This window comes from Mya arenaria, chromosome 9 (genome assembly GCF_026914265.1).
Source record: "Mya arenaria isolate MELC-2E11 chromosome 9, ASM2691426v1".
NCBI lineage: Eukaryota > Metazoa > Mollusca > Bivalvia > Myida > Myidae > Mya > Mya arenaria.
The window spans coordinates 76,301,858-76,328,939 of NC_069130.1; the positions used below are offsets into that span (position 1 = coordinate 76,301,858).

Sequence of the window (27,082 nt, forward strand, 5' to 3'; positions counted from 1 at the left end):
TTTGTTCATGCTTTGGTTCGAGTTCAATTCTTGCTTCACACTATTCCTATACTTGAGCCCTTTCCCAGCAACTTAACTTAATCAAACATAACATACCATGTGTGTCAACAAGTGGATATGTCCTATAGGGCGTTGCCTCCAGCATGTCTTTAAGTTCCTTGAATGTGGACACAAATGAGACAAACTTGACATCCTTCACCATAATGTCCTCAACATACACGCTCCATGACCTGCAGGACACAGGAATAATAAAACAACAATTGCAGACCTCAGAATTTTGTCTCATTACCTTAGTTTATATTAATTTATTTCGTGAGATGGTGATGAAAAATGATGGCTTATAGTGTCACGATTGAGTTTGTTTCCTGGGTTTAAACTAGAACTGAGAGGTCATGAGAAAGTTCCCTTGGTTTTGAAAGAACACACATTCTTTTGGGCGAGGGAAGACACCTAAATCATTAGTACACTTTGACCTGCTTATTAACGAAAGCCTTGAGAAACGATTGACCAGTCGCCAATTATCAATCATATTATAATTGTGTTAGCAAATAATATAACATGGTTTTACATATAAACAGACAAACAGCTTTCATTTACTTGATTGCCCTTGAAAAATCATTAAATGATACTAAACCAGTTGGTGTTCGTGTCAACCTTGCAAAAGACTTTAAGAAGTTGTCCACATATAACCAGTTGGCTAATTGGCAAATTTTAAAAATATAGTTGGATAATAGTGATAATTTATTTATTTATCCATCATTTATTGGATAAATATTGACCAATCAATAAACGCTTTGGCTTAATTCAACCAAACCAAAAGTTTAACCAGTTTTAAACAAATGACTGCATGTTAAATACTTTGCTTTGTGCAAGCTAAGCAATGCATATGACAACCTGTGGACATCTTAGCTGAGTTATATACAATTGGTTGCAATTATCAGCAAGATTTATGATCAGTGAGTTGTCCCAGACAAGATCTCAATAAAGACTACAAGTGTGAATTACCTTTCAGGAAAGATCATAATAAAGGTATATAGAAGCCAGAGGTTATTTCAAACATAAATTATCTTACTTATTTTACAACACTGGTGCACATTACATATATCATTACCATTGGCTTGGTATTACACTACAATGTTGTCTTATGCTGTCATTAAATTAGAGGACTTACAGAAAACCCAGTAGTCTGTCTTGTTGACTTTCAGCCATACACACATGCGCATAGGCCAGAAAATTGAGCTTATGTGAGAAAGGAATGCACTACCCGATGCTACGATCGGACATTACTTTACATCGTTATGAAAATATTTACATTCACTTTCACTTTTCTATAGAGAAAATCAGATGTTCACATTGCATGGTGTAAATTCATTTGTACACTCTGATTGGATAATCTCAACCCAGTGGAAGACAAAGTTTCAAATTTCAGCTGTTAATTTTTTTTTAAATGTTAACAGTAATAAATCTTAATATGAGGAACGATTCTCTTTTATTTTTAGCTGTCATACAGTATGAACACTCAGGCAAAACCTTGCAAAACAGGTGGTTTACTTACTGTGAGGAGACAATGTTAGGTAGATATGGAAGTCGCTTTAATCGAATGATGCTGTCATAAAACGAGGGCTGGAATAAATTCGCCACACCATTCGCAAACAACACAGCTATCTGGAATGGAAAAACTTGGTATGTCATTATCCATGGGTCAATGCCAAAATCCTTAAAACATATACAGAAATGGTTCCTTGTTGCATTGTAACAATGCAAAAAAAGTTTTAGTCATGAGCTAGCACATCTCTATTTTTCACTATAGCTAGTTGAAATGGCTAGCCTGATTACATAATTAGGTAAAACTTTATTACAAGAAATTCATACCACAGCTGGTAGCACATGAGAAATTTGGCCGGTGAGCTCAAACACAATCACAGCAGTTGATATGGTCCTTGTAACACTACCAGACAATGAGGCAGCCCCTGTAAGAATAGTAGGGATTGGTTTTAATACAACATTGAAACAAACAGAAAGAGAGATCTGGCTTGTGAGTTAAAGAAAGTTCAATGGTTTTTAAATGTATAACAGTACTGATCTTAAAACTGTATATCTGAAAGTTACTAAAAAAGCTCTAAAAATATGCTGCTTATACAGGAGTACAACATAGATAATAAACCCCAACTTTACCTTAACATAGGATAAAGTATGGCCTACCTTTTAAAACATAACCCCTATCCATGCACAATAAATGTAACAAACTTCTAAAGGTAAAATTTTGTGTACTTACCTACTGTAGTGAAACTTCCAAGCATTATTTTGTGCAGCTACCTACTGTTGCATAATCCACATGCACTGTTTTGTGGACCTACTTACAACAGCATAATATAGTGGAACCCCAAGGACAGCATAATATAGTGTAACCCCAAGGACAGCATAATATAGTGTAACCCCAAGGACAGCATAATCCCTGGCACTAGCCTAACCCCTAGCACTATTTTGTGAACTCAAGCGTAACCTCAAGGTATTATTATGTTTACCTGCCAACAATAGCTTTACTCCTGGGAACTATTTTATGTACCTACCTATTAAAGCGTAACCCCTCGATATTATTTGGTGTATATTCCTACTAAAGTATACCTTCAAGGCACTATTTTAAATACCTGCATACTATAATGTAACCCAAATGATTTTTTTGTGTACCTACCTACTACAGCATAACCCCCAGGCACTATTTTGTGTACTATGTCTCCAGACTGCAACCCGTTTGGAAACCAGGCTGCCATACTTTCACCAATAAGTCGACCAAATGCTGCACCTGGAAACACAAGATTATTGTTGAACAAATTATTGTCCCTGAATGGATGGTTATTTCAACCATTTTGGTAAAATACCACTGCCATCGCAGTGAGACTTTTATATCAATTTCATTATTTATGCCAAAACTTATAAATACAATTGTTTTCTAAAACTGCCAGTTAAAAACTGATGTGGTTTTTTTTTCATTTTTAGGCCTAGGGAACCCTTTTTTTCCATAAAAAGAAAAAAAAGGGTTGCCCCTGTACTTTTCCCTTGGGCTCTTACCAAAAAATCAAAATTCATAAACAATTGTGATATATTGTACAATGTTAATTGACTAAATTTAATTTGCAATTTAAACTTTTATTAACAGCACAAATAAAACAAAATTTAACAGCAGAAGGGAACAACATTTAGGCATTTAAATGTAGCCCAGGACCAGCATACATAGACTAGTTTGAAATTAAATTATGCATAACTTCTTTATATCTTCCAATAAAGATAAAGTGAGATTTGTTTTTGAGTCCGTGAAATAGAAACTCTACAAAATACCAGTAAACTGTAAGATTTTGACAAACTATTAAACTCTATTTTAGAAATTGTTTAAAAGTGTAATCCACAAATATTTATGATTAAGCAAACAAATTTAATTACTGGTAATGAATAATCTAATTTCTATTTCACAAGATCTTTGGGCCTTTTTCATTTTATTTTTTTTAAGCTTTAAAAAATCAAGTCATTTTTCAATCATAAGAAACCTTACGAAATTAAAAGAGTTACATAGCATGGTAGACAATCCCGTATCATGAAGTTCATTGTACAGTCAAGGTTCTGTTTTTTTTCAACAGCGCTGACTACATCATCAAAGTTATATGGCTATACCTCAACTTGTTACCTTTGAAAATGAGACAAGGTTAGAGTATATATACCTATGGTGAAAACGGGAACAAACACCCCGGCAGGGATCGGCAGTGTGTTACAGATGGCTGCCATCCAGAACTGTAACAAAACAAGATGAATTCAAAACCAAATATATCAGTTCAATCCTAATTAAACACTTACATAAATTATAAAGAAAACAATTTCCACACAAATATATTCGATGATATTGATATTCAATGAGCAGTCAAAAAACCCACATTTTTAATACTCTGACAAAAAACTGTCTTATATTAGCTTAGAGCATTCCAAAGCAAAATACAATTACTGGTACTTATACTATTTAAACTATTCTCCATTGACTTTTTCTTCATCTTTATAGTGCAGTAATACATGGGAGTCCACAATAACTTGTGGCAGCCTAATCAATGAGCATACAACAAACTACATGTATTGCAAGGTAAAGAATTTCAATTGAATACTATTTCAGCATTACAAATACATTGTTTTGCTTGAAAAAAACATATAAACTATGTTTGAACTGATGAAAACAGTTATTACTTTGGGTATACATGTTCATACTTCATAGAAATATTGAAAAATCTATCTTACGATATGATCGTTGCAAAGATGGCCCTTTACTGATTCAAACATTAAATATTTACCAGGTATAGAACCAAATATGAAACTTCTCAAAAGCACAAAATATATTTCAGAAACTTTAATTTCTAAATGTTTCGGCATTACACCTTCATCACTAGATAGTGTAGTAGGAAGTGACATTTTCCTATATAGGACCTACATTCATGATAATAAAGAGCACTAAAGTGACGTATATGTTCGTCTGGGGGGGATTCCAGTGTCTTAGAATCTCCTCGTCATCTAGATCATCCGCCTGACCCGCCGTCCACGTAATGTTGCTGAACAATTCATCCACTGCCCTTCTGTGAGTCAGCTGGAAATTGGACAAATATATTAATTTGACATATATTTTTAAATCATATGTGTGGTGCATAGAAATTACATGTAACAACAGGTATTTACTGCTTAACGGCTTTTATTTAGAATGTTTCAATATGATCACTTACATGCTACTAACAAAGACATAAAAGAGGCATAATATAGGTTTCTCTTGATAAACGTACAAAAGAAATGAATTAATTTTAATGCATTAATTTATGTTAAACTTGTTTGACTTTAATGATCATAACAAAAAAACATATGATATGTTTACAGATAATAAAAATAAGCCATATTTTTGTTTTGTCTTAAAATGGGGAGTTTGTTGCCACATACGGTAGCTATTTTTGAAAAACCCATTTATAAATTTTAAGGCTAATGTTTTTTTATCTGTACACAACTGATTAAATCCTATGTTTTTGTTTTGTTTTGATCATAAAAGGCAAATGAGTAACACATTATGATGCATTACAATTAATATGTTTCTTTTGTGCCCATTAAACTAGGCATGCCATGCTTGTATGTCAACTTAAAGACCACTGTCCACAAAATCAACTTTCTAAATTTGTCAATAAAAATCATTCCTTGTAGTAAACAAGGGTACATGATTATATTAATGATGTCAGCAGGCCGGCTAAAACATCACAAGCTCATCACAAGAGGGTTGTTACTATATATAGGAACAGAGGTTGTTACAACAGTCTTGCACTAAGCTTTCGATATGGTGTCATTATTTAACCAACATTGTTTTGATTTGATTTAGTCTAGTCAATCCAAGCATTGTTTAGAACCTAGAAATCCCAAAAGATCCCCTTATGTTTATTAAAGAATGTATGCTTGTATCGGTGTATTCATATGAAGCTTTAGCATAAAACCTCCACGATTATGTCAACACAGAACACTTACTTGTCCACAGAAGAACTGCCCCAGACCGGGTGGGAATGTCACCGATGAGATCAATAACGCTATTAGACCCGGGTAGAGAAACCGACTGAAAAATAACATGATGCATAGTTATAATTACTTTTTGTAAGACTTGCATAATAATGAACCATTTAAGTTTAATTTCTGCATCACATGCTGTGTTTAGAACTTTTCTGATCCTGTATCATGCAAAAGCCTATTGTCAAGCACTAAACTACTTAAAAGGAATTCAAGTGAGTTGACATTATATTAATATGGTTCAATTTTTACAAACAGAACCATCCTTACTTTTTCTGTAGGAAGGCTGACATCTTTTTATGTTTTCTGGTGAAGAGAATGATTCTGCGATGACACAAGATGAACAACGCGCCCAGTAGACCACAAGCCACCCTGAAAAACAGGAGCATGAATATAGATAGCACTGCAGTCTGCTTATTCAAGCGATGCTTATATATAAGGCAATGATAACATGGCTGTCAGCATGGTTCTCTCTCTCCGTCTAGCAAAAAAATGCTGAAGCCTTAAGCCATAGAGGGTGAATTTTTGCATTGATTTCCTTTGAATTCTTTGTATGGGAATCTTTAAAATGTCATGTTTTGCTCCATTTCAATTTTAATTATAAAATCCCTGCTAATATTATTAACATTCAAAACAAATTAAACTTTTGATGAATTGAGGTTAATCTTCAAATGCGATATAACTCTTTATTAACATGACTGATTCTGTAGATGAGTTTTGTACAAACTACAAACAAAAAGAGGGGGTACTGGTTATTATTGGCACAAGACTACTTTCTTTTCAAAAAACAAAACAAACAAAAGCATACAATCATCACATTAAGCCACAAAGCTTCAATTTATTATGTAATTACATCTAAAAGCTTCAAGTCTTTTCTTTACCACAAATTGTACTGAAAAATGAAATTCCAACTTCTCCAAATTTCTGAAAAACAATTCACATGTTAACTTTTTTTAAATTACCCCTTTTCATAATTATATTTAAACAATAAAGAGATCAACAACCATCTCAAAAACAAGGCTCTTAATCTATCAAACAACCATGAATATTTACAATGAGAGGCTTTTCTTAATGCATAACTAATTCATAGTCATGCATTTGATACAAAGCTGAAATCGTAATATGACTCACTTCAATAACTACCTACTTTGTTCGGCAAAATATATATATATAATAATATATTGAATCCAAGTCCCAGTACATTTGTCTGTCTGGTTCCATGAGCCTAACATGATATGTGTTCTATTGATAATCTGCCTATAGCAATTGATTTAGTGTATCGGGGTTTGCGAGTTACTAGAAAATCTCTCAGTTGGTTTAACAGTAATGAGTATTTATATCGGGGTGGTTTCATGTCATGGTAATTGATATCATTCTGCAAATAAACAAAATGCTGACAAAAATGTACTCAGCTTTTAAGTTCATGTCCCTGTCTACAGGATCACTCGGTAAATTCTGATTTAATCATTGAGAAAGCTTAGAAAAAAGTGAAAACCGAAGTTTGGTTTAGTCATTTATATCATTAATGACTTCATAAAACCATGGTGGTCAATTTTAAATAGGTTTTATTAACTAGATTATTTCTTAGTGTTTGGCTCCAATGTCTCTATATTAGACAGTGCCAGTGTGGCTAGTATAGAGACATTGGTGCCAAACACTAAGAAAGTTACTATTCATGATTGCTTTACTGAACACATAAATATGCGCCCAGCTTCTGCCAATTAATGGTTAAGTAGAACAAAACAAACAATTATTATAACTTAAAGCTACTCACCCAATGAAGGAGAAAGCTAGTAGCTCCACCGGGTCAAATGGAAAGTCTGTTTTTAGATTGGTCTTAAACAGGGCTGTTAATGTTTCTGAAAAATATTAACAATCAAGAATGTAGAATCCTTATTGATAGTTAAAATGTTAACATTGATCAAAAGATAGCTGAAGGCTTAAAGAAGCAATATCAGTGTGTGTATACCACTTGATAAATTATGTCATATATGCTAAATCAGAAGGCAACATTTTGCTTAAAATGAAGACTTAAATTAAAGATAACTCTTCTTTTACAACACCATTTCAAATGAAACAAAGGGCAGTCTATGAAGCTTAAAGAACCCCGCCTTCGATTTATTACTGGCTTTTGATAAGGTGATAAGTTTCATCAAACACTTCAACAAACCATTTTCCAAAATGTTGTTTTGACAGTGCTCCGTCAGACGGCTATATTGTGAAATTGTTTATCGAAGTGTTTTAGAAACCAAACTCTTAATCAAGCTCTGGTAAAAGACCGAAGGTGGGGCCCCGTTAGCGGCGTAGACTGCGCTATGTTTCATTTAAAGTGGTGAAAAAATAAGAAAGTTATCTTTGTTTAAAGTCTTCATTTGAAGCAAAATATTGCCTTCCGATGTAGCATTTATGATGCAATTTATCATATGGTATACACACCCTGAATATTGCGCTTTAAGAATTTATTTAGTTCTATAAAATGTGTACAAAATATGTAAAGCCAACTCAAACTTCAAAATGAAATCTGCCTTGACTCAAGCAATTACCATAATCTGTCATTTTAACAATATAAGGCAAAGTTATAAATTTCAAAATCAGCTAGAAATCGGACAAGTGGTCAAGGAGGGGGCTCTAAGTCCCTTTGTTGGTCGCGGGCCACAGTTTACGAGAGCAGTTGAACAAATAAGTATAATTTTACCTTCATATTTAAACCAGAATGCCAGCAATCTGAACACAACAGCTCCACAAACCGCTCCAAAAAAACCTCGCCAGTAATTGCGCACAGCAAAATATGTCGCCGTTACCTCTATGCTAAACAAGACACCTGAAATTACATTTTTGAACAATCATCTTGAATCATCCTTATAAATTGCAGAATTAATGTGATCTCATTAATTTTGTTTTGGCATAATTTGTGTAGAATTCTTATTTGGAAGAGTTTTAAGACTGTTAAGGAAATTATCATTGTGATTATCATGATAAACTTAACTAGTTTTAATTTTGTGAAATAAATTTTGAGCAAGTATTTTGGCTCAAAGATATAAGGGACTTAAGCTTGTTAAGCTTTAACTTTGGTAAGAAATTGGACCCTGCTTTTCAGGATTCATCTATGGGAATAACTCAACAATAATCTAAGCAATAACTACATGTCTTGATAAACAAAATCATTTAATGCCCCTTCTCTCTGGTAACATTTGTAAGATTTATGGGAATATCTTGGACATATTTAAGTTTAGGCCAAAGGTGTATTTGTTCGACTCTGCGGACATAACCAACACTTATCGAAAAAACATAAACAGACGAGCAATTTTATAGTACTGTTAAATATAGACAATCTTAAATGTCTGAATCTGAACATGTGCATTAAGACATACATTTTATCAACCAATCAGCAACAAACTGTGACTATTCATAAAAGCATAAAATAGTACTCAGAGCAAACACCAACACTCCTTTGGTTTTGTCTGTCCAAAACAGGCATAACTAAACAACTAGTAAAGTCAGGCCTTGCTAAAAATAAGTTTATTATCTCTCGCAAATTGGTGTCTGAAATTTCAATTAAATATCTTGAACATGTTGTAGTTAAGGGCAACGTTATAGGCACTGCACACTGATGAGGACAATGATACCAAGGCTTTGACAATCCATCGGCTTTCATCTTCTTCTATAAAACAAACAAGATCATCAACGACATCTTACCACCAATAGGTGCAGCAAAAGTTCCAGCTACCCCTACAGCACATGCCGCAGCCAGCATCTCTGAACGACGAGATTCATTCTGAAAAAACATTTGGCCTGAATTTAAAATAATGTCAGCAACCAATCAATAATTATTTTGGTTAACCCCGATAATACCAAAACAAAATATAGTCCACTTTTATACCAATGACTGCAGTAGTCCAGAAATCCGAGGTGACTAAAACTTGACTGCTTTAATTTGTGGGTTTTGTGGCATCTTTATTTCAAACAGGGAGAATATCAAATCTGTGAAAATACTGATTTTTATGTAGGAATATTTCACAAATTTATCCACAAAATATTAATCCTTTCAAATTCTCATTAGGAAAACTTTTAATCATAACTGTTGTAGTCTGAATGACTGCTAAGTTAAATAGCGCAGCCTAGCTGCAGAATAAATTGTTAAGTCAAGCTAAACTAAATAATTACTTCATTAGTATTTGGAGTAAATGACCCTAAATTAGCCAACATAGGCACATTCACTAACCACTGAATAACTCACTAAATAAATCAGTTAATTACAACACAGAAATTTGGCAGTTGTTTTCATCAGAAGCATACTAAATGATCAAAAAATCAGAATCTATCTGACAGTTCCATTGTAAGAAACATGGGAATAAACACTAAATTGATAACAATATTTTGAAGGCTGGAATGGTCAAGTAAGGTTTTATTACCGTTTGTGAAATGGTTTATTACAACATTATTAATCACACTTGATGGCACGATGTTAAAGGAGAGTGTGGTCTAATGTTCGTTTGGGGAAATAACCAGAGTTACTAAGAGGAAATAGTACAACAATAGCTGTTGTTAGACTAAAACAATTATCTTAACCACAGCTCATGATTTTATGTTTTGTTTTGTTCATTAAATTTTTAAATAATTACAATTTTATTTACATCTGACTGGCATTATTAACAATGCAGTATTGTTTAGTGTATCATACATCATATAAAGATTCAATATTTTACCTTAGCTCATGGAACCAGCTGTTATTTAAAAAAAAGGAAAAAAAATATTTCAGGGATTAGCATTACTGGTATTAATCACAATCACCATAGGTATCGCAATATATCACAAAATTGAATTTTCATCAGTGTATTACAGTATGTATCAACATCTCGATATGCCTTGCAATATATCCTGATGATTGAATTGTCTACCATGTATCATGAAAGGTATTGCAATATACCTTTATTTGAATTTTTTATCAGTGTTTCACGGTTTTGTGGAGATCCGGTTTAGTGAGTTTCCATTGTACTTATTTCAGAATATCATGATATTTAATTTTTCATGAGGGTATCTCAATACATACCACAATATCACGATATTTGAATTTCTAAAAAGTGAGTCATGATATGAATATAATTAAATATCTCTGTTAAAAATAAAAAATACATCATGCATTGCATTTAATGCAGTCAAATTATTGCATTCAATGCAGTTTTAATGTTTATTTTATCATTATTTGACTTTATGTTTAAATAACCCCTCATAAGTACATATGGGAAATGTATAATTATATTGTCCTTGCTGGCATTGCATCCTTGTTATGATGCAGGTTTGTTTACTATAATGCTGATATGGCAACAATGATTAATGACGAGTCATACTGTAAATATTTGCTGTAAAAAATATTGATGATTAATTTTTCCTAATGTCAATGAATTCAAAAACAAGCTGGAATTGTTAAAATACAAAAGAAAACAAGCAAAACAATTGTCATATAACACTAAAGAAAATATCAATAAAATTGCCCTTACAAATCGATACATTCTGTTATGCAATACAAAATACATTGGTTTATAACTTTAAGTATTGAACATCCCTAGAGTTTATGTTTGATACATATAATTATTCAAATTTGCAGTATTTGTTGTTTAAAACATATTGGATGTAATGCAAGGACTTTAATGGTTACAAGACGTGCATACGAGTAATTTAATTAAGTCTTCATTGACACTATAGCAAGATTTATGTATGTGTTTCATGATGAAAGAAAATTATCCAATAAAGGGAACTCTCATATCATAGTGGATCAGATATTGCAAATTTCTATTACTTTGTAATGGTGTCGTAATGCTTGAATCAATTGTGTATTGTAATAGGAACATTGAAAGGAGAAGTATTGTGTTAATTAAAGATTTATCACCTTAGCTAGTGTGTTCATGCTGTATTCGTTCATTCAGCATGAACGCAAACAAAAATGTGATCAATCCTTGTATTCACAATTTAAATACCAGTAAGCACCAGTAGATTTTTCTGCAGCTTTGTATTTTTTTGTATTTTTTGTTACCGAAAGGTCATCAACATCATTTGTTTATATATGTTTGGTTAAATTACGTCCTTGAAAAGTTCAATCAGAGGGCACTTTTGAAATCAACAGTGATGTCATAAACCCTTGTGTCCTATACAATAAGAAAGTCGACTTTTCTCTGTACAAAAGCCTTGTGTTCATTCATATAGTTATTTGAAAAAGTCCATGAAAATGCTTCAATTTGCCGAAAAAAGGTTAAAATGCTATTCAATGTTTAATTATTGCATGAATATACAGTTTGCAGTTGCTGCTTTTTATTTTTTGAAAAGATAAATAAAATCATTCAATTCAAGAATTCTATAAAAGTTTGTCGCCACTATGAAATCGTTTCGAGTCCCTTTACTTGAGAAAACCTTCACGTTTATTAACCACATCGACAGATCTACTTCTCGATGCATGCATATTGATATGGTCATTAATTTAACACAAACAATGATATCCGTCTTTGGTACAATTTAAATTACAAGGATTCTTTTGTTCAAATTACCATGAAATAAAGATAATTTAAACTTACCAAACCTGTAATCTATACATACACTGAATAGTTTGATGTTTGTGATAAAAATGCTTTGATTTTTTGTTTTACTCTGAAATGATAGATGAACATTTTCTTTATAACCATAATGAAACAAATTTAAAGTCATAATAAAAAAACTGCTTACCTCATACACAGCTTTAAAAGATGTAAGTTTTCCCAATATAGTAGCCACGATACTCGCAATATGTACGAAAGGACCCTGAAAATCAAAAATCAAATCAAACATATTTTTCTGAAATTCCCAGGAGTCCATATGCCAAGGGCTTTACATTGTTATTTTCACTTTTTTCCTAAATTTAATGGAAGCCTCATGCTAGAGGTATTACATATTTTTTTATATTTTTCTAATATTCTCGTGTTAAGGAGGAAGCTAGGACGTTGTTTTTTTTTCGTATCATATTAAGCAAATTTTAAACACCATTTGCATCATGTTTAGCATGTAATTTCGATCACTTTTGAAAGCGTGTTTGTACATCCATATTGTTTACCTACATGATGAGCCTGCATGCCTTTTATATTACCAAGTGTAACTACCACTTTTTTGGGTAGAACAGTCAATAAAGTAAAAGTTTCTGATATAAATATGGGTCAAAACAAGGAGCCGTGGACATACAAGCTTATGATATTGCTTGGCAAATTTTCTTCATAAATCAAGGGACATTATGCAACAAATATTTCATCCAGAGTTACAAAGGGTATGGTACTCACTATACATGTCAATAATAATCACTGTTAATCTACATAAAATATAACCCACCTCTTTCCCAAATGGTAGGGTACTACCAAGGGAGGAACACAGGCCCACAACTTTGGACACTAGGGTACGAAATGTGAGAAACTCCTTCAATACCACCCCCCGCAGGATTGTCTTCATCTCCGGGATACCTGAGCCTGTAATGATATGTAAAACATAAGGGTTAAGCTAGAGGGAGCCTCGGCCTTAACAGTCTCACATTTACCCAATTATAAGCTGAGAGGGTTTTTTCTTTATATAATATACTCATAGAACAATGTGTGTTTTCAACCCTTCATTAGACACCAAATATAGGCCCTTATTTCCAAAGCTGTTATTTTTCCTTATTTTGAGTAGAGTCCTTTCCCCAGAATAGCTGGAAAAAACATGAGATCCTATTTTGATAAAATTCCTCCTGAGTTTTTGAAAAACCTCTTCCTAATGACATAGGAGACCCTTGACACAAAATATATAGTTTCTATAAAATAAATGTTCATGTTCATAAAGTGCATTGAGGTGACAGAATTATATAAAACATGGCATGGTAAAGGCCAAATACTGTTTTCATTTTTCAGAATAGCATAAATAAATTTTTCGGCAGTGATAAATGTATAACCCACTTATTTGTTTGAGCATGCTGTAACTTTTCAAATGTGGGCCAACCCTAGATAAGGCTATCAATTAATCAAACAAGGGCACTGTCAGAAGATGTCAATGCTTATTTGTTTTCTTCAATCCATGGGCATAACACGGCAAAGTACAACATAATTGCCTTGCTACACATAAATGGTGTGTGTTGTTACACATAGATGGTGTGTGATGCTACACATAAATGGTGTGTGATGCTACACATAAATGGTGTGTGTTGCTACAAATAAATGGTGCGTACTGCTACACATAAATGGTGTGTGTTGTGACACATAAATGGTGTGTGTTGTGACACATAAATGGTGTGTGTTGCAACACATAAATGGTGTGCGTTACTACATATAAATGGTGCGTGCTGCTACACATAAATGGTGTGTGTTGTGACACATAAATGGTGTTCCCTTACTACACATAAATGGTGTGTGTTGTGACACATAAATGGTGTGTGTTGCGAGACATAAATGGTGCATGCTGCTACACATAAATGGTGTGTGTTGCTACACATAAATGGTGCATGCTGCTACACATAAATGGTGTGTGTTGCTAAACATAAATGGTGCATGCTGCTACACATAAATGGTGTGTTGCTACACATAAATGGTGTGTGTTGCTACACATAAATGGTGTATGTTGCTACACATAAATGGTGTGCCGAATGCTACACATAAATGGTGTGCCTTATGCTATGCATAAATAATGAGCCTTGCTACATACTAGAGATGGCAACGAGTAGTAAAATTGGTACTCGAGTACTCGGACAATATTTTGATCGAGTACTCGGGTACTCGATTACTCGGAAAAATTGAATTCGTATTTGGGAAAGACAAGATTGTGTACATGTATCGTTCATGGCGTAAATTGTGCGTTGGTCGTATTATTGGTCATTTTCATCTTTAAATCAGACTTTCCTTATGTACTTAATTAAAGGAAAACAAATGTTGTTTCATGCTTTTAATTTTGTCCCTTTCATTCACTTTAATGATTTTATATATAAGTATGCATTGCAAATTAGCTACAATATAGCTGGAAAGTTAAACCCGGCCGCGGATTTTATTCGAGCGTCTAGATAATCGAGATTTATAATGAACATCAGAATTACAATGAAAAAACATTAATAGCATAATGAACAAAATACTTCATACTGTATTATTGTTGTTTACCTCATTAATATTCATAATTCTTGATTTAAGATATCAACCAATCAATTGTGATAATCATTACAAAAAAAATTAAAATACGCCCATTAAGAAATCAATGCTCGTAATGGTCGCTACTGGTTCGCTCGTTAGCATCCATTGTTTGCTGAAAGGTCTCGAATTGGTAAACAATTAAAATTTTTAGGTGAAATTTCCGCTATCAAAACTTTTCTAATTGACATCAAAGTTCTGCTATCAAAACTTCTCTAATTGACATCTCATTTGTGGACAATTTGCAACTCTCAACTAATTTATTAGGGTCAATTGTGTACACAGCGGGGATTAGAGGGACCGTAAATTGTCCTCTTAGCAACTAACCAGATTTGTCACTTTGTCTGTAAATAGTGTATTTGGTGATTTTTATAGATTTTTTATTTTTTTTCCGAGTACTCGAGTAGTGATTTGGTACTCGAGAACTCGGACGATGGATCGAGTACTCGAGTACCCAGGTACTCGTTGCCATCCCTACTACATACCAATGATGGGTTACTTTTATTTATAATATGTGTACGGAGTTACATATGAAGAAAGATTTTAGGTTACAGCCAAGTTACATTTCATGAGCAGCCCCCAAATCTGCAGACACCATGGCTAGCACAAACCCTAAAAGTATGTCTTACAAAAACAGTTAAGTTAGAGAAAGTAAAAAAACAACAAAAAAACTATTCCTTGAAGTCCTTTACCAGATGTGTCAAACCAGTACATCAATGTATGTCAGTGCATGCTTTATGTATACAAAACATAAATGACATTAAATCACTTTATGTGTACAGGCATATTAATTGCAGTAAACTTTTTTCATTTATTGTGACTTGTGAATATAAACTGAAATATTACAAAACTGACATAGTTATGATATTTTTGCTGATCTGATTGCTCTAATAACTACATAGAAACAAATATTTTTCGTTGTTTCAATTATGAATTACATGTATTACAACTTTATTCATTAAACAAACCGACTAAAGGAAAAGTTCACTTTAATGCATATATTTTCCATTAGTCATTCAAACTAGATCACGTCTCATAAGTTGTGCAATGTTGTAACATTTAAATGAGCAATGAAAAATAACGCCCTAGCTAAGGGCAAGGTTTAACAAGTACTTAAAGATTTTTATGTCCATTGTATACATACTAAGGCTGTTTCGATTATTTGAAAATACAAGGGAAAAGATACAGAATTATTATAAATGACTGAGTCCTAAGTTCTGGTAAAGTCATCCATCACAGGAAATATCCCAGTCTATTTCTTACTTACATATTGGAAATAATAAACACATATAATTAAAACTGAAAGCTTTAAAGAATTTGTGACAAAAAAATCGACCAAGCCCCAATGTGTGGAAAAATCCTGAAGCATATCATGCTTAAATGTCTAATTTCATTTTGCCACATTAATAAGTACTTTAAATTTATTTTTAAAGTTGAATTTTTATTTATCTTGATTAACTTTTTAACTGTTTACAACTCCAAACTCTTTAAAATGAGAATATCACACAGTTTATACAAAACAAAAATAGAGAGATTAGCTTGAACGTGTTAAAAGGTTTTAAAAAAAAATGGGGCCAGAAAAAAATAACTCATCAATTCTACAACAGGAATGTTTCTGGAAACCTAAAAAAGATAGATAAATGAATAACCCTAGTGCGTATAAGATATGTTTCCTAATTAAGATTGTCATTTATTGTTTTATATCAACCTTCATTTATTCAACAGCATCTAATTCATTAACATATTTTGTGCGTGTAAACATTATCATTTCCTGCAGACATTTACTGGGGTAAATTGATTTAAACCTTGTCAGTCTATCATTTCAACCAAATAGTAACATTGCATTTAATTTCAAATTGATCTAACAACAATGAATGTTTTGAGAATTGATATTTATTCTTAGCAGTTCATAACTTTTTTCTGACCCATATAACAGTGGTCGAAATTAACACAAGCCTGCAAGCCTGGTAAAAAGTCTTCAGGGCTTGCTCAAATTCTAAATTTTATATTGCAGGGCTTGTTAAAAAAAATATGCCAAGCAACAGTATAAGAATTTGGGGATGTTCATCCAAAAGTCTAATTTCAATGACTGATATAAAGCCTTTTTATAACATGCTTTTTTTTATAAAAATATAAACAACCTAAATGTCTAATGTTCCTCAATATTTTATTACATACTAAAATAAAGAGTAAATCATATCAAGATGCAAAAAAACAAGAACCAAAATGCAAGACAAGATGTCCTTATCTATAACTGGTTTACTTCTTATTGAAATGATGAAAATAAAAGAAGGTGCCTACTGGCAGAAGTCTGCGGCACAAGCATGAAAATATTCTAACAAACCAAGAAATAACAGCAAAACACGGGCCCCTCCCCCGAAATTACATTAAATAAAGAAGAAAACCAAAATCACAGATCTTTAAAGGAATTTGTGAGTTGTAAGTTGTAACATTAACACTTAGGACATTTACATGTATTTGCTGCATCCTTCCATTCACTGATTTTATTTCATTTTTTGAGGCCCTTTTAGTTGCTGTTGTGGTGGTGCTTTGAGAGTTTGTATTAAAGGTCTGCCCATGCCAATTTGCTGAGAAATGGGGCTGACCCACTGCATTCCGCTTCCAGTGTCAAAGACTAAAAAGGAAACATCGACCCTCAACAGATAAGGTGTAGAGCAGGAGAGAATAATTTAAGGCCGAAATAGTGGTTGTGTAATAATGACAAATGGCATTTCATCTATTACATAAACAAGAAAAGGAAAGAAACATGCACAGGGCCAGCCCCAGTGAAGTGTAGCCCCCCCCCCCACCACCCAGGCTCTGTACATGTCACCTTAGTGTAGGTTGCACAATAGAACAAACTATCTGATATCATAAAGGAAGGCTCTTAAAGTTGACCTGCCTGTTAGTTGTTTTATTCAAATTTCTTACACAATGTAAATTACCAATAACTTTTCAGGGGATGAACTAAAACATTTCTGATTAACACATTATGCCCAATAAATATTGTATCATTCAAGAAATTACAGTTTTCATTTGAAAACATTATCATAATTATTGTTTGATGGGTGAATCCTGTGGCAAATGTGATGAGTAGGACAGAGCATAGATAAATCAGTATAATCCAACCTATTGCCTGTGGAAACATGAGATGAGTAAGTCCAACTGCAAACGTGATGAGCATGAGAGAATATAAATAAATCAGTATAATCTAACCTATTGCCTATGAAGACATGAGATGAGTGAATTCCACGGCAAACGTGATGAGCAGGACAGAGCATAAATAAATCAGTTTAATCTAACCTATTGCCTATGAAGACATGAGATGAGTGAATCCCACGGCAAACGTGATGAGCAGGACAGAACATAAATAAATCAGTATAATCTAACCTATTGCCTGTGGAGACATGAGATGGGTGAATCCCACGGCAAACGTGATGAGCAGGACAGAATATAAATAAATCAGTATAATCTAACCTATTGCCTGTGGAGACATGAGATGGGTGAATCCCACGGCAAACGTGATAAGCAGTATGGAGTAGAGAACCCAGCTGAGGTATTGGAGTGATATGGAGAAAGACAGCTCCTGATATAGCCAGATCTTTGCTGAAAACAAAATATAACAATAACAGATAGTGAAGATTATTTTTTTGTCAAATTGTGCACTTTATAATAATGTCCAATATATGAAACTGTATGATCTTAATGACTTTCATGCATCATCAAAAACAATCTTTCATGAAAAAGACCTTAGTTAAAGACTTACGGGGTCAGTTTCATCAATTATCCAGAGAGCGATACCTAGACAATAGTGTTACACTGTTGAAAATCTCCACTAGGGATTCCAGATAAAATATTCTCAAGGATTGTGCATTTATTAGGAACAATATAAGGTATTTTTCTTGTCATGCCTGCAACAAACTTGTTTATAAAATTGTATATACTTTCAAATTTGTTTATAAAATTGTATATACCTTCCTGCATCTTCTCTATGACATAATCCATGGTGAAACTCAGGAGAGCCATAATAATTCCCAGTAGCGCCAGGAAGATCCAGTCTTCTCCGACTTTCTTCACCACCCAATGCCAGCTCCGGACAACAGCAACTAGAGAAGTCAACAAACATTTACCATACAAGTGAAAAATATCAATAGTACCGGTATAGATCGAAAATCTGTCTAAATTCATAATTCACCAATGAAAAAATTGTCAAGCCATTTCAAACAAAATTTGACTGTATTGAAAAATAAGAAGTTCATTACTATGTCTAAACTTAAGTGATATAAAGTAATTCCAACGACATTTCAATGTTGATAATTGCTTACATTGAATGGACAAGAAAGCAAATTTCTACTCAGATTTTCTGTTAACAGTGATTTTATTTGGAATTATTTTCATCCCCTGTGCCTTACAAATTGGGAAAAAAGTCGACCATGGGAAAATACAAAATCAGGCAAAAAAATCATATATAATGACAATTATACATGTTTTCACTGTTTATGCACGCATTATGCTGTGAAAGAGCTAGTATAAAATAATAAGTACTGGTATTATCAAGCTTTTGCTTATTTTTCATAAAATTCATTGCTTTTTTATTAATTAATCTGCATTTACCAAATCAAAAAAAAAATCTATATTTTTGGAAAAATTGACATTTTTTCACAAGGGAAACAGCCTTTAGAAGGCAGTAGATTGCACCAAACAGAATCACTGGTTATTAGGAAATAAATGTTCAATGATAAGCTATATGCACTATAACTTGTACTTTCTGACATGTAAGTGAGTGCCAAGGGAAATATAAAAACATTGGCAGAGGATTGCCTTTCCTTATTCCAATTATTATCTCATCAGATTTCCTAAAGTTATCCGCTTGTTCCTTAATAGTTAATTGTTATTAAGATTTACTTACTCCAGCATTCTAATATTCTGTATCTTGGTTTGGGTTCACTATTTCCAAAGTCAGCCTTGTTATGCTTTTTTATTCGTTTAGCTTGGAATCGGGCAAAACTTCCCAAGTCTTTTCTGTACTGGCCGTATATCTGAATATTACAAAGATTTTTTTAGAAGACAAAGATTTAAAAAATAAAAAGGAATTAGGACCATCTTAACTTCCTAATAAATGTTTTCCAGAAAGAAAATCTGAAACTATTCAAGAAAATAATCATATTTAACCATAAATATATATATATTAATTATACTTAACCCCACACCCTGGGGCAGGAAAAATTTGTCAAAATCCCTAGGGTTAGCGGTGGATCAGACCAGGTCTTTTTCCCACAGGTCCTTATTAAAGAATATGGGTCAAAAAGTCCCACTTTCAGAAAGGCCTGGTACCAGAAAGCCTGAGATTTAAGGCCTGGGTACCTGAAACACTGAAAGGCCCAAGTCTTAGACTTATGTTGTTTCCATTAACATAAAGAAGCAGACCATTGGTGATGTTTTTTTTCAACATTAATGTTTTTAGTAATCATAATAATTAATTCAGAAATAAGCATTCATTTCTGCATCTTTTTTGGATACAGCATCACTTTAACACCTTTTTTTATTTAACTGTACATCAATGTACATGTATTTCATTTTAATGGTATAACTCAAAATCAACAGAATTATAAGTATATCAGAAAGATGTAACATATAAATAATATTGTTTTTGAGTTTATCATGGTCTGCCCGTGCCTATTGGTTCTATTTTGGCTTGACCCTGCTGCGACGCCATCACAACTTAATTTGTATTTAAATGCCATAGGTGACATAAGATCTGGGTGTGATACCCTACCTCTTTGTCAAGAGACTTTGTGGTTCTTTAACGTGCTGGGTGTATAGCACCGATACAACTTTCCTGGGTTTAACCACATCAGTACTGAGTACTACATTTCCCTGTTATACCCTTTAAATGCCAAGCGCTGTGCAAGGGAGCTACTGGTACAATATTTTTATGTCTTAAGGTTTGACGCTGCAGGTGGTTTGAACCCTGACCATCCGCACCCAAAGTAAACGCTCAAACACTGAGCTATAGGTCGTCCGAGATCACTAGCTGTCAAAAGTCTTATATAATCCAGCCACTCAACAATGCGGGACAGGGCATTGATCGGTTCATATAAATGTTGGTATATTTAATTATTGAAATAACATTGATAATATCAGTATTCATAAGAATTAAAAAGGAAGTAATTCCTACCCCACCCACAACAATAATACGAAAATAAATATAATGGATGTGAATTATGTATAAATTAAGCCATTTCGTGTAGAAATAAATACGCAGTAATATAAATGAATAGCTAAACTTCTTAAATAGGAAAGAAAATTGTGAAAAATTGTACACAAATATAAAAATAATACACACCAATGTCTGCTCATATCCAAACTTTTGTTTGTCGGCCATGACGGATACTTTTCTGTTACCGACGTTCTCATTGGTTGAACTGGGTTCACTCGAAGGAATCTAAAGGTGAAAGAAATATTACAGAAAAGAAATAAACTTATGTAGACATGACGGTGTTTCACATATGCAAGTGTAAATAATTGTTTAATTGATTTTTTGTTTTCAAAACTTAACTGTTTAAGTCATCATTCAACAGTGTTTAACATCGGTTAATAGTTTTACAGTGGCCCTTGGCAAATACTTAAATATTGTAGACCCTTTAATTAATTATTCCCAGGTGTACGCAAACCAAACTAGAAAACAGATTCGAAAATTATTATTTTCCGTTTATACCCAGAACGGTAGCAAATAGGTGGAGCGTTTAAATCGTGTCATACGTAGCGTGTGGATAAAGTTTGGTGTGTAAACCTTATTGACCTAAAACTCGGCCGATGCCCATTTGACAAGCGCTAAGATAAGATTGTTAGTCATTTTATTTTTTGACAGCATAGCGCACAGACAGAATGTAACCCTGGTTAGAGCTACCTGTTTCTTTAACGTGCAACAGTGTATAGCACTATCACACGGGACACCCATTTAAGATCCCTCCCGGAAGACAGCGATTAGTGTTATTTTTATAGTGCGGCTGGGAATCGAGCCTACGACACAAGGACCCAAAAATATCGAAGAACAAGTAGAACAGATCTTTGCGGACAGTGTAATGAACTATACATATACAGCAGTCGGAAAATAACTCATTAAGTTAATGTTGTTGTTGTTTTATTATCAAATACCAGACTTAAATAAAGATTCAAGTATCTTGTATCATGTAACTTGTGCTGAATTGTAATGCTGATAACTAGCACCATACACTGATCCACCGGTCAATGCACTGATGTCACATCGAGTTCGTTGTTTAACCTTAAATTTAAGCGATTTCTTATCGCATATCATTCATCAATCTGAAGCCTAATTATTAAATATAAGAATCTATATATTAAACACGTATCACTTACTAGATCGAAATACAATTGAGCGAAAAATATAAATTTCCTGAGCTTATTGAATGAATGATAACAGAGGAATTACCAGTTGACCTTGGTTCATGAACATGTGATAAACGACGAAGCCCTTTGGCTGCATTATGGTTTGGAAAACTTGCCATATCCCCGTGCAGTGTTAAACTCAAACGGAAGAATTTACCCTCAGAAGCTAAGGTATTGAGCGGAAGAGCCGTAAAACTGGCTTAGGCTTAGGGTGAATGAGATATAAAATAATAATATAAAACCATTGATATATTCATATATGTATATGCACTCTCGCATTTATAAATTATTGCCAAGCCATGTGTTTATTTTATTGAAATAACGATGAACTGTATATGTTCAAGTTATCAGTAAATGTTCTGTTCTGTTCTATAATACGTACAAACGAGACGAGTCCGTCTCGGTTAATAAGAGGCTGACCAGGCTCTGAACGCGTGCCATGAACAAAACCAAAGCGATTTGGGATACCATGCGTGTTTCGGTAGTTTCAATCCCGTTTTGACAAAGTGTGCAATTGATTTTACGACAATGCCTGTTTAAAAAAATGATTCCAATAAAAAAAAAAATCACAATAACTTGAACCTCGTTCGGCAGTCTTCCGGCAGTATTTACATCCAACACGATCCCGTTTTTCTTCATTTTTCTTGTCATATCCAACGCAACGATATATCGCAGAACAAAGTAAACTAATATATATTACTCCATGTGAACTGCACAATTATATATATAACAGGGTATATTTCAGTCACTTCACCGACACACTCTGGTTTCCATAAAACTTTAATGCCTATTATGACGGTTGAAGAGAAACTCATAGACCATGCAAACTATAGTCATCTTCTAGTGTGCTCTTCTAAACATTCCTGTTGCAGCGATTTATAGGCATCGGCTTTATTGTCTCATTGTTCTCTGTTCTACTGTATTTTTATATAGCTTATTTTTTTATAGATTATACAACCACCCATTCAGGTGTATAATATATAATGTGCTACCTAATGAATAAATAAATGTATTTTCACTACGGAAGCAACATAGAAACGTTTTAATTGAATACGGAAATGTAACACGATTTCCCAATAGCTGGAAGGTTTATGTATGTATGCGTCATTTATATATAGTGCATTAATTAAGGTGCAAACCACCTGGGACCAATAATAATCTAATAATCTATAATGCCTTTTGTTGTCTATTATTGTGTTTGGCCTTTTTAAAGCAAAACTTATACAGAGCTTAATCAACAAGTGTCAACCCTAATAATATCAATTAGCCGTTATAAACAACAAAACACAACCAAAATAATAATACATTGGAACTCTGCTGTGACACAAGGGCAATAAACAGTACATGTTTACCTGAAGATTAACATACCGGACATTCCAATGCCATTAATGCATAAATTAAATACAATAGACCCTTCATAATACAGTGATATCTTCCAATGGTAATTAAGTAAGTGTTTTCTTCGCACAATCATACCCGTGGATTAAGCTAAATAAACATCATTTTAAAAAGAAGACTATACGGCATTTTCGAATGATTACTATGATTACATGTTATCAACTCTTCTGAAAGAAATACAGCAGATAAGTATGTGTAAACCTAACAAACAAACATGTATGTATAAAAATACAAATACGTGATATTTATTTACATTAACAACTTTTGATCAGAGAACAAGGTATAATCCGAATCCCCAACTATACCAACTGGTTGGTAGTCGGATATTTGCGAATAACCAACTGGTTGGTATTTGGATATTTGCGGATAACCAACGGGTTGGTAGTTGGATATATGCGAATATCCAACGGGTTGGTAGTTGGATATTTGCGAATAAACAACTGGTTGGTAGTTGGATATTTGTGAATAACCAACTGGAAATGTTCGAATTGTCAACTGGCGAATGTACAAAAATACTCAAATAAAACAGTGTGTATGACAAAGACACATCGGGGTACATGTTTAAAAAAACGTGTGACGTGTGATTTATTTACGCGTGTACCTTTCAACCATAAAACAAGACAATGATTGAATCCCCAACTACCGACTGGTTGGTAATTGAATATTGGAATCCCCAACTACAAATTAAACTTCCAAGTCCCGCCTTTTTTTCTTCCGTGTTGAAATTATATGATTAAAGTGTTTATGACTTGATACGTTTAGTAGTTGGGCGCGTAGTGTGTGCAACCCCTTTTACCTGGGCGCGTCTTTAGAGCTTATGACTCAGACTGTAAAAGCCGTATTATCATTTCATTGTAAAATTGCTTTTACAATAGCAATGATTCTAAACATGCCTGTATCTGTTAAAAATAAACTGCTTTACAATCAGATGCACATCCTTTGTCAACAGTAGTTATATAAAAGCCGTTTGAATCATTATGAAATCATTCTTCTAAGCCTAGCTGTGTCTCAAACTCAGATTCGAGACGTTACTGATACGGTCCAGGTATCCGCTAGAGATACATGTGTATAAAATACACGCGTATAGTGCTTTTGCTGGCATGTGATTGTCTCGTTTGTCAAAAGAAATGCTGTATAGATCAGGCGCGTAGCTGCCTATACGCGAGTTTGCGGCTGAATCCACATGATTGTGACAAAATCAGCCAAAGTTGCAGTATGCGTACTTGACTACATGATCCTAAAACTGTCCATTTTCCAATACTAAATACAGCACATCAGAACTCCCAGATTGCACTATGGTTTTCAAACTATTCCGAGGAGGCATGCCCCGGACCCCCTAGCACAATTATGAACCCACATGAAAAGAGGGCTAGCTACGCCCCTGCATGTGTATAGAACACACGCGTATAGTGCTTTTTGCTGGCATGTGATTGTCTCGTTTGTCAAAAGAAATGCTGTATAGATCATAGGGCGCGTAGCTGCCTATACGCGAGTTTGCGGCTGAATCCACATGATTGTGACAAAAATCAGCCAAAGTTGCAGTATGCGTACTTGATTACATGATCCTAAAACTGTCCATTATCCAATACTAAATAAAGCACATCAGAACGCCCAGATTGCACTATGGTTTTCAAACTATTCCGAGGAGGCATGCCCCGGACCCCACTAGCACAATTATGAATCCACATGAATATAGGGCTAGCTACGCCCCTGCATGTGTATAAAATACACGTGTATAGTGCATTTTGCTGCCATGTGATTGTCTCGTTTGTCAAAAAATGCTGTATAGATCATAGGGCGCGTAGCTGCCTATACGCGAGTGTGAGGCTGAATCCACATGATTGTGACAAAAATCAGACAAAGTTGCAGTATGCTTACTTGACTACATGATCCTTTAACTGTCCATTTTCCAATACTACATTAAGCACATCAGAACGCCCAGATTGCACCATGGGTTTCTAACTTTTCCGAGGGGGCATGCCCCCGGACCCCCTAGCACAATTATGAACCCACATGAAAAGAGGGCTAGCTACGCCCCTGTATGTGTATAAAATACACGCGTATAGTGCTTTTTGCTGCCATTTCATTATCTCGTTTGTCAAAAACAAATCTGTATAGATACGTTACTTTCGATGTCAGTGACGTCATCTGTGAAACAAAAGAGCAAGACGAAAATGGACAGACATCACTGACTGTTGTTACACATCTAGAGATTTATAATGTAAATGGTAAAACATACCTGCTGAAACTAGATTTCCTTCTTCCGGTAACGAAACGCTTGGTATAATGAGAACGTCAAGTAACTAGACCATAAAAGTCATATATAATTATTTCATCTTATTACGCATCATAAGGTTTTGAGTGAAACTGCTTAATGCACACTGGGAATGTAGCCGTCGAAATCATAGTTAACTTATGCATGTTGACTTTCTAAACCAATCCTATTTTAAGCAATGTTTTTTTTGTAGTTGTGAGTAGGAGGACAAAGAAGACCACTCATTGCATCTTGTTTCACATGGTTGAAGGAAATATCGTACAATGATGATGTTATAATCGAATCCAGGCGCGTAGCTAGTGCCAATTTGGGACAACGCAGTTTAATGACGGACAACATAATTAAAAAACCCTTCAACTCCTACCCCCTTCGTTTTTTTTTTCAAATTCGGAGTTTTGGTATTTCAAACACCTCGACCTGTCAAAATTTCAATACTCAACTGCGTATTTGCGTAGAGTCAGCTACCCGCCTGGATTCAGACGATAATTATTATTTAATTTTACTACGTGAGGTGTGGTTAAAAGTAATTTGTGTGTATGCACTTAGATAAGTGGTTTAATGCGACGAATGCCGGGTTACTCATTCATACTATTTACCCTTTAACAAGCTCAATTAGTGTTTGATATTATATTTTGTTTATTGGCCCGGCCTCGACTCACCTGATTAAAATCAATAACGGATGACTGTTGATTTATTCTATCCGATGGGATGGTAGTATTTTTTTTCAAATCTGTCGTACAGTTATTTTGTTAAATCAGCAGTCAGTCGTTATTAGTTTGAATAAGAACTAGTATTCAATATTGGTCTTAATTGGATCTATGAACGATGTAGCTAATCGGATAACTTTTTATTAATAATTTAACAAAAAATGGAGTGAATGAATTCAATGATGTATGAAAATAAGAATAACTTAAGTTGAATATTGAATACCAGGTGTTTATCGGTAGATTTAAATACACGCTGGACAAGCAGACAAAATATAATCTCGACCACTAAGCTGGTAAATGGGGTTTTGGTATACATTTGCCAAGATAAATGGTCCCATTGAAATATTTATTTTGGTGAATACGTACTTTTCAATTTGCTTGATGAAGTAAACAGCATAATTCTGTTATATACCGTTTATTTGCCAAAGCAATATTAATACATATCTTGAAACATAGTGGACCCGAAAATACTTTTATCAAAGAAGAGTATAGTTTAAATATAGATTGTAAAAAATAACAATTACGGAGGTGGACACATTGAAAGCTCAAGTCAAAAATGTTATATGAGA

At 33.8% G+C, this 27,082-nt stretch overlaps 1 protein-coding gene across 6 annotated transcripts in view; it reads right to left on the reverse strand.

The window, feature by feature from the left end:
• LOC128246585 (chloride channel protein 2-like) overlaps window positions 1-25,949 on the reverse strand; it is a 47,618-nt gene extending 21,669 nt beyond the window's left edge. For 4 of the 6 annotated variants that reach the window (XM_052964849.1, XM_052964850.1, XM_052964848.1 and 1 more), the window contains exons 1-18: window positions 22,716-23,181; window positions 21,070-21,168; window positions 19,633-19,762; window positions 18,698-18,829; window positions 18,201-18,329; window positions 12,913-13,046; window positions 12,280-12,354; window positions 9,262-9,340; window positions 8,261-8,386; window positions 7,340-7,424; window positions 5,836-5,937; window positions 5,530-5,614; window positions 4,466-4,618; window positions 3,714-3,783; window positions 2,693-2,803; window positions 1,873-1,970; window positions 1,556-1,665; window positions 97-230 (exon numbers count right to left, since the gene is read on the reverse strand). In XM_052964849.1, the coding sequence (XP_052820809.1) occupies window positions 97-230; window positions 1,556-1,665; window positions 1,873-1,970; window positions 2,693-2,803; window positions 3,714-3,783; window positions 4,466-4,618; window positions 5,530-5,614; window positions 5,836-5,937; window positions 7,340-7,424; window positions 8,261-8,386; window positions 9,262-9,340; window positions 12,280-12,354; window positions 12,913-13,046; window positions 18,201-18,329; window positions 18,698-18,829; window positions 19,633-19,762; window positions 21,070-21,168; window positions 22,716-22,784 (1,921 nt within the window). In that variant the 5' untranslated portion in view covers window positions 22,785-23,181. Of the gene's footprint in view, window positions 1-96; window positions 231-1,555; window positions 1,666-1,872; window positions 1,971-2,692; window positions 2,804-3,713; window positions 3,784-4,465; window positions 4,619-5,529; window positions 5,615-5,835; window positions 5,938-7,339; window positions 7,425-8,260; window positions 8,387-9,261; window positions 9,341-12,279; window positions 12,355-12,912; window positions 13,047-18,113; window positions 18,157-18,200; window positions 18,330-18,697; window positions 18,830-19,632; window positions 19,763-21,069; window positions 21,169-22,715; window positions 23,182-25,770 lie in introns of those variants that run through there. The other 2 variants (XM_052964851.1, XM_052964853.1) reach the window with 2 other exon arrangements.
• Between the last annotated feature and the right edge of the window lie 1,133 nt (window positions 25,950-27,082).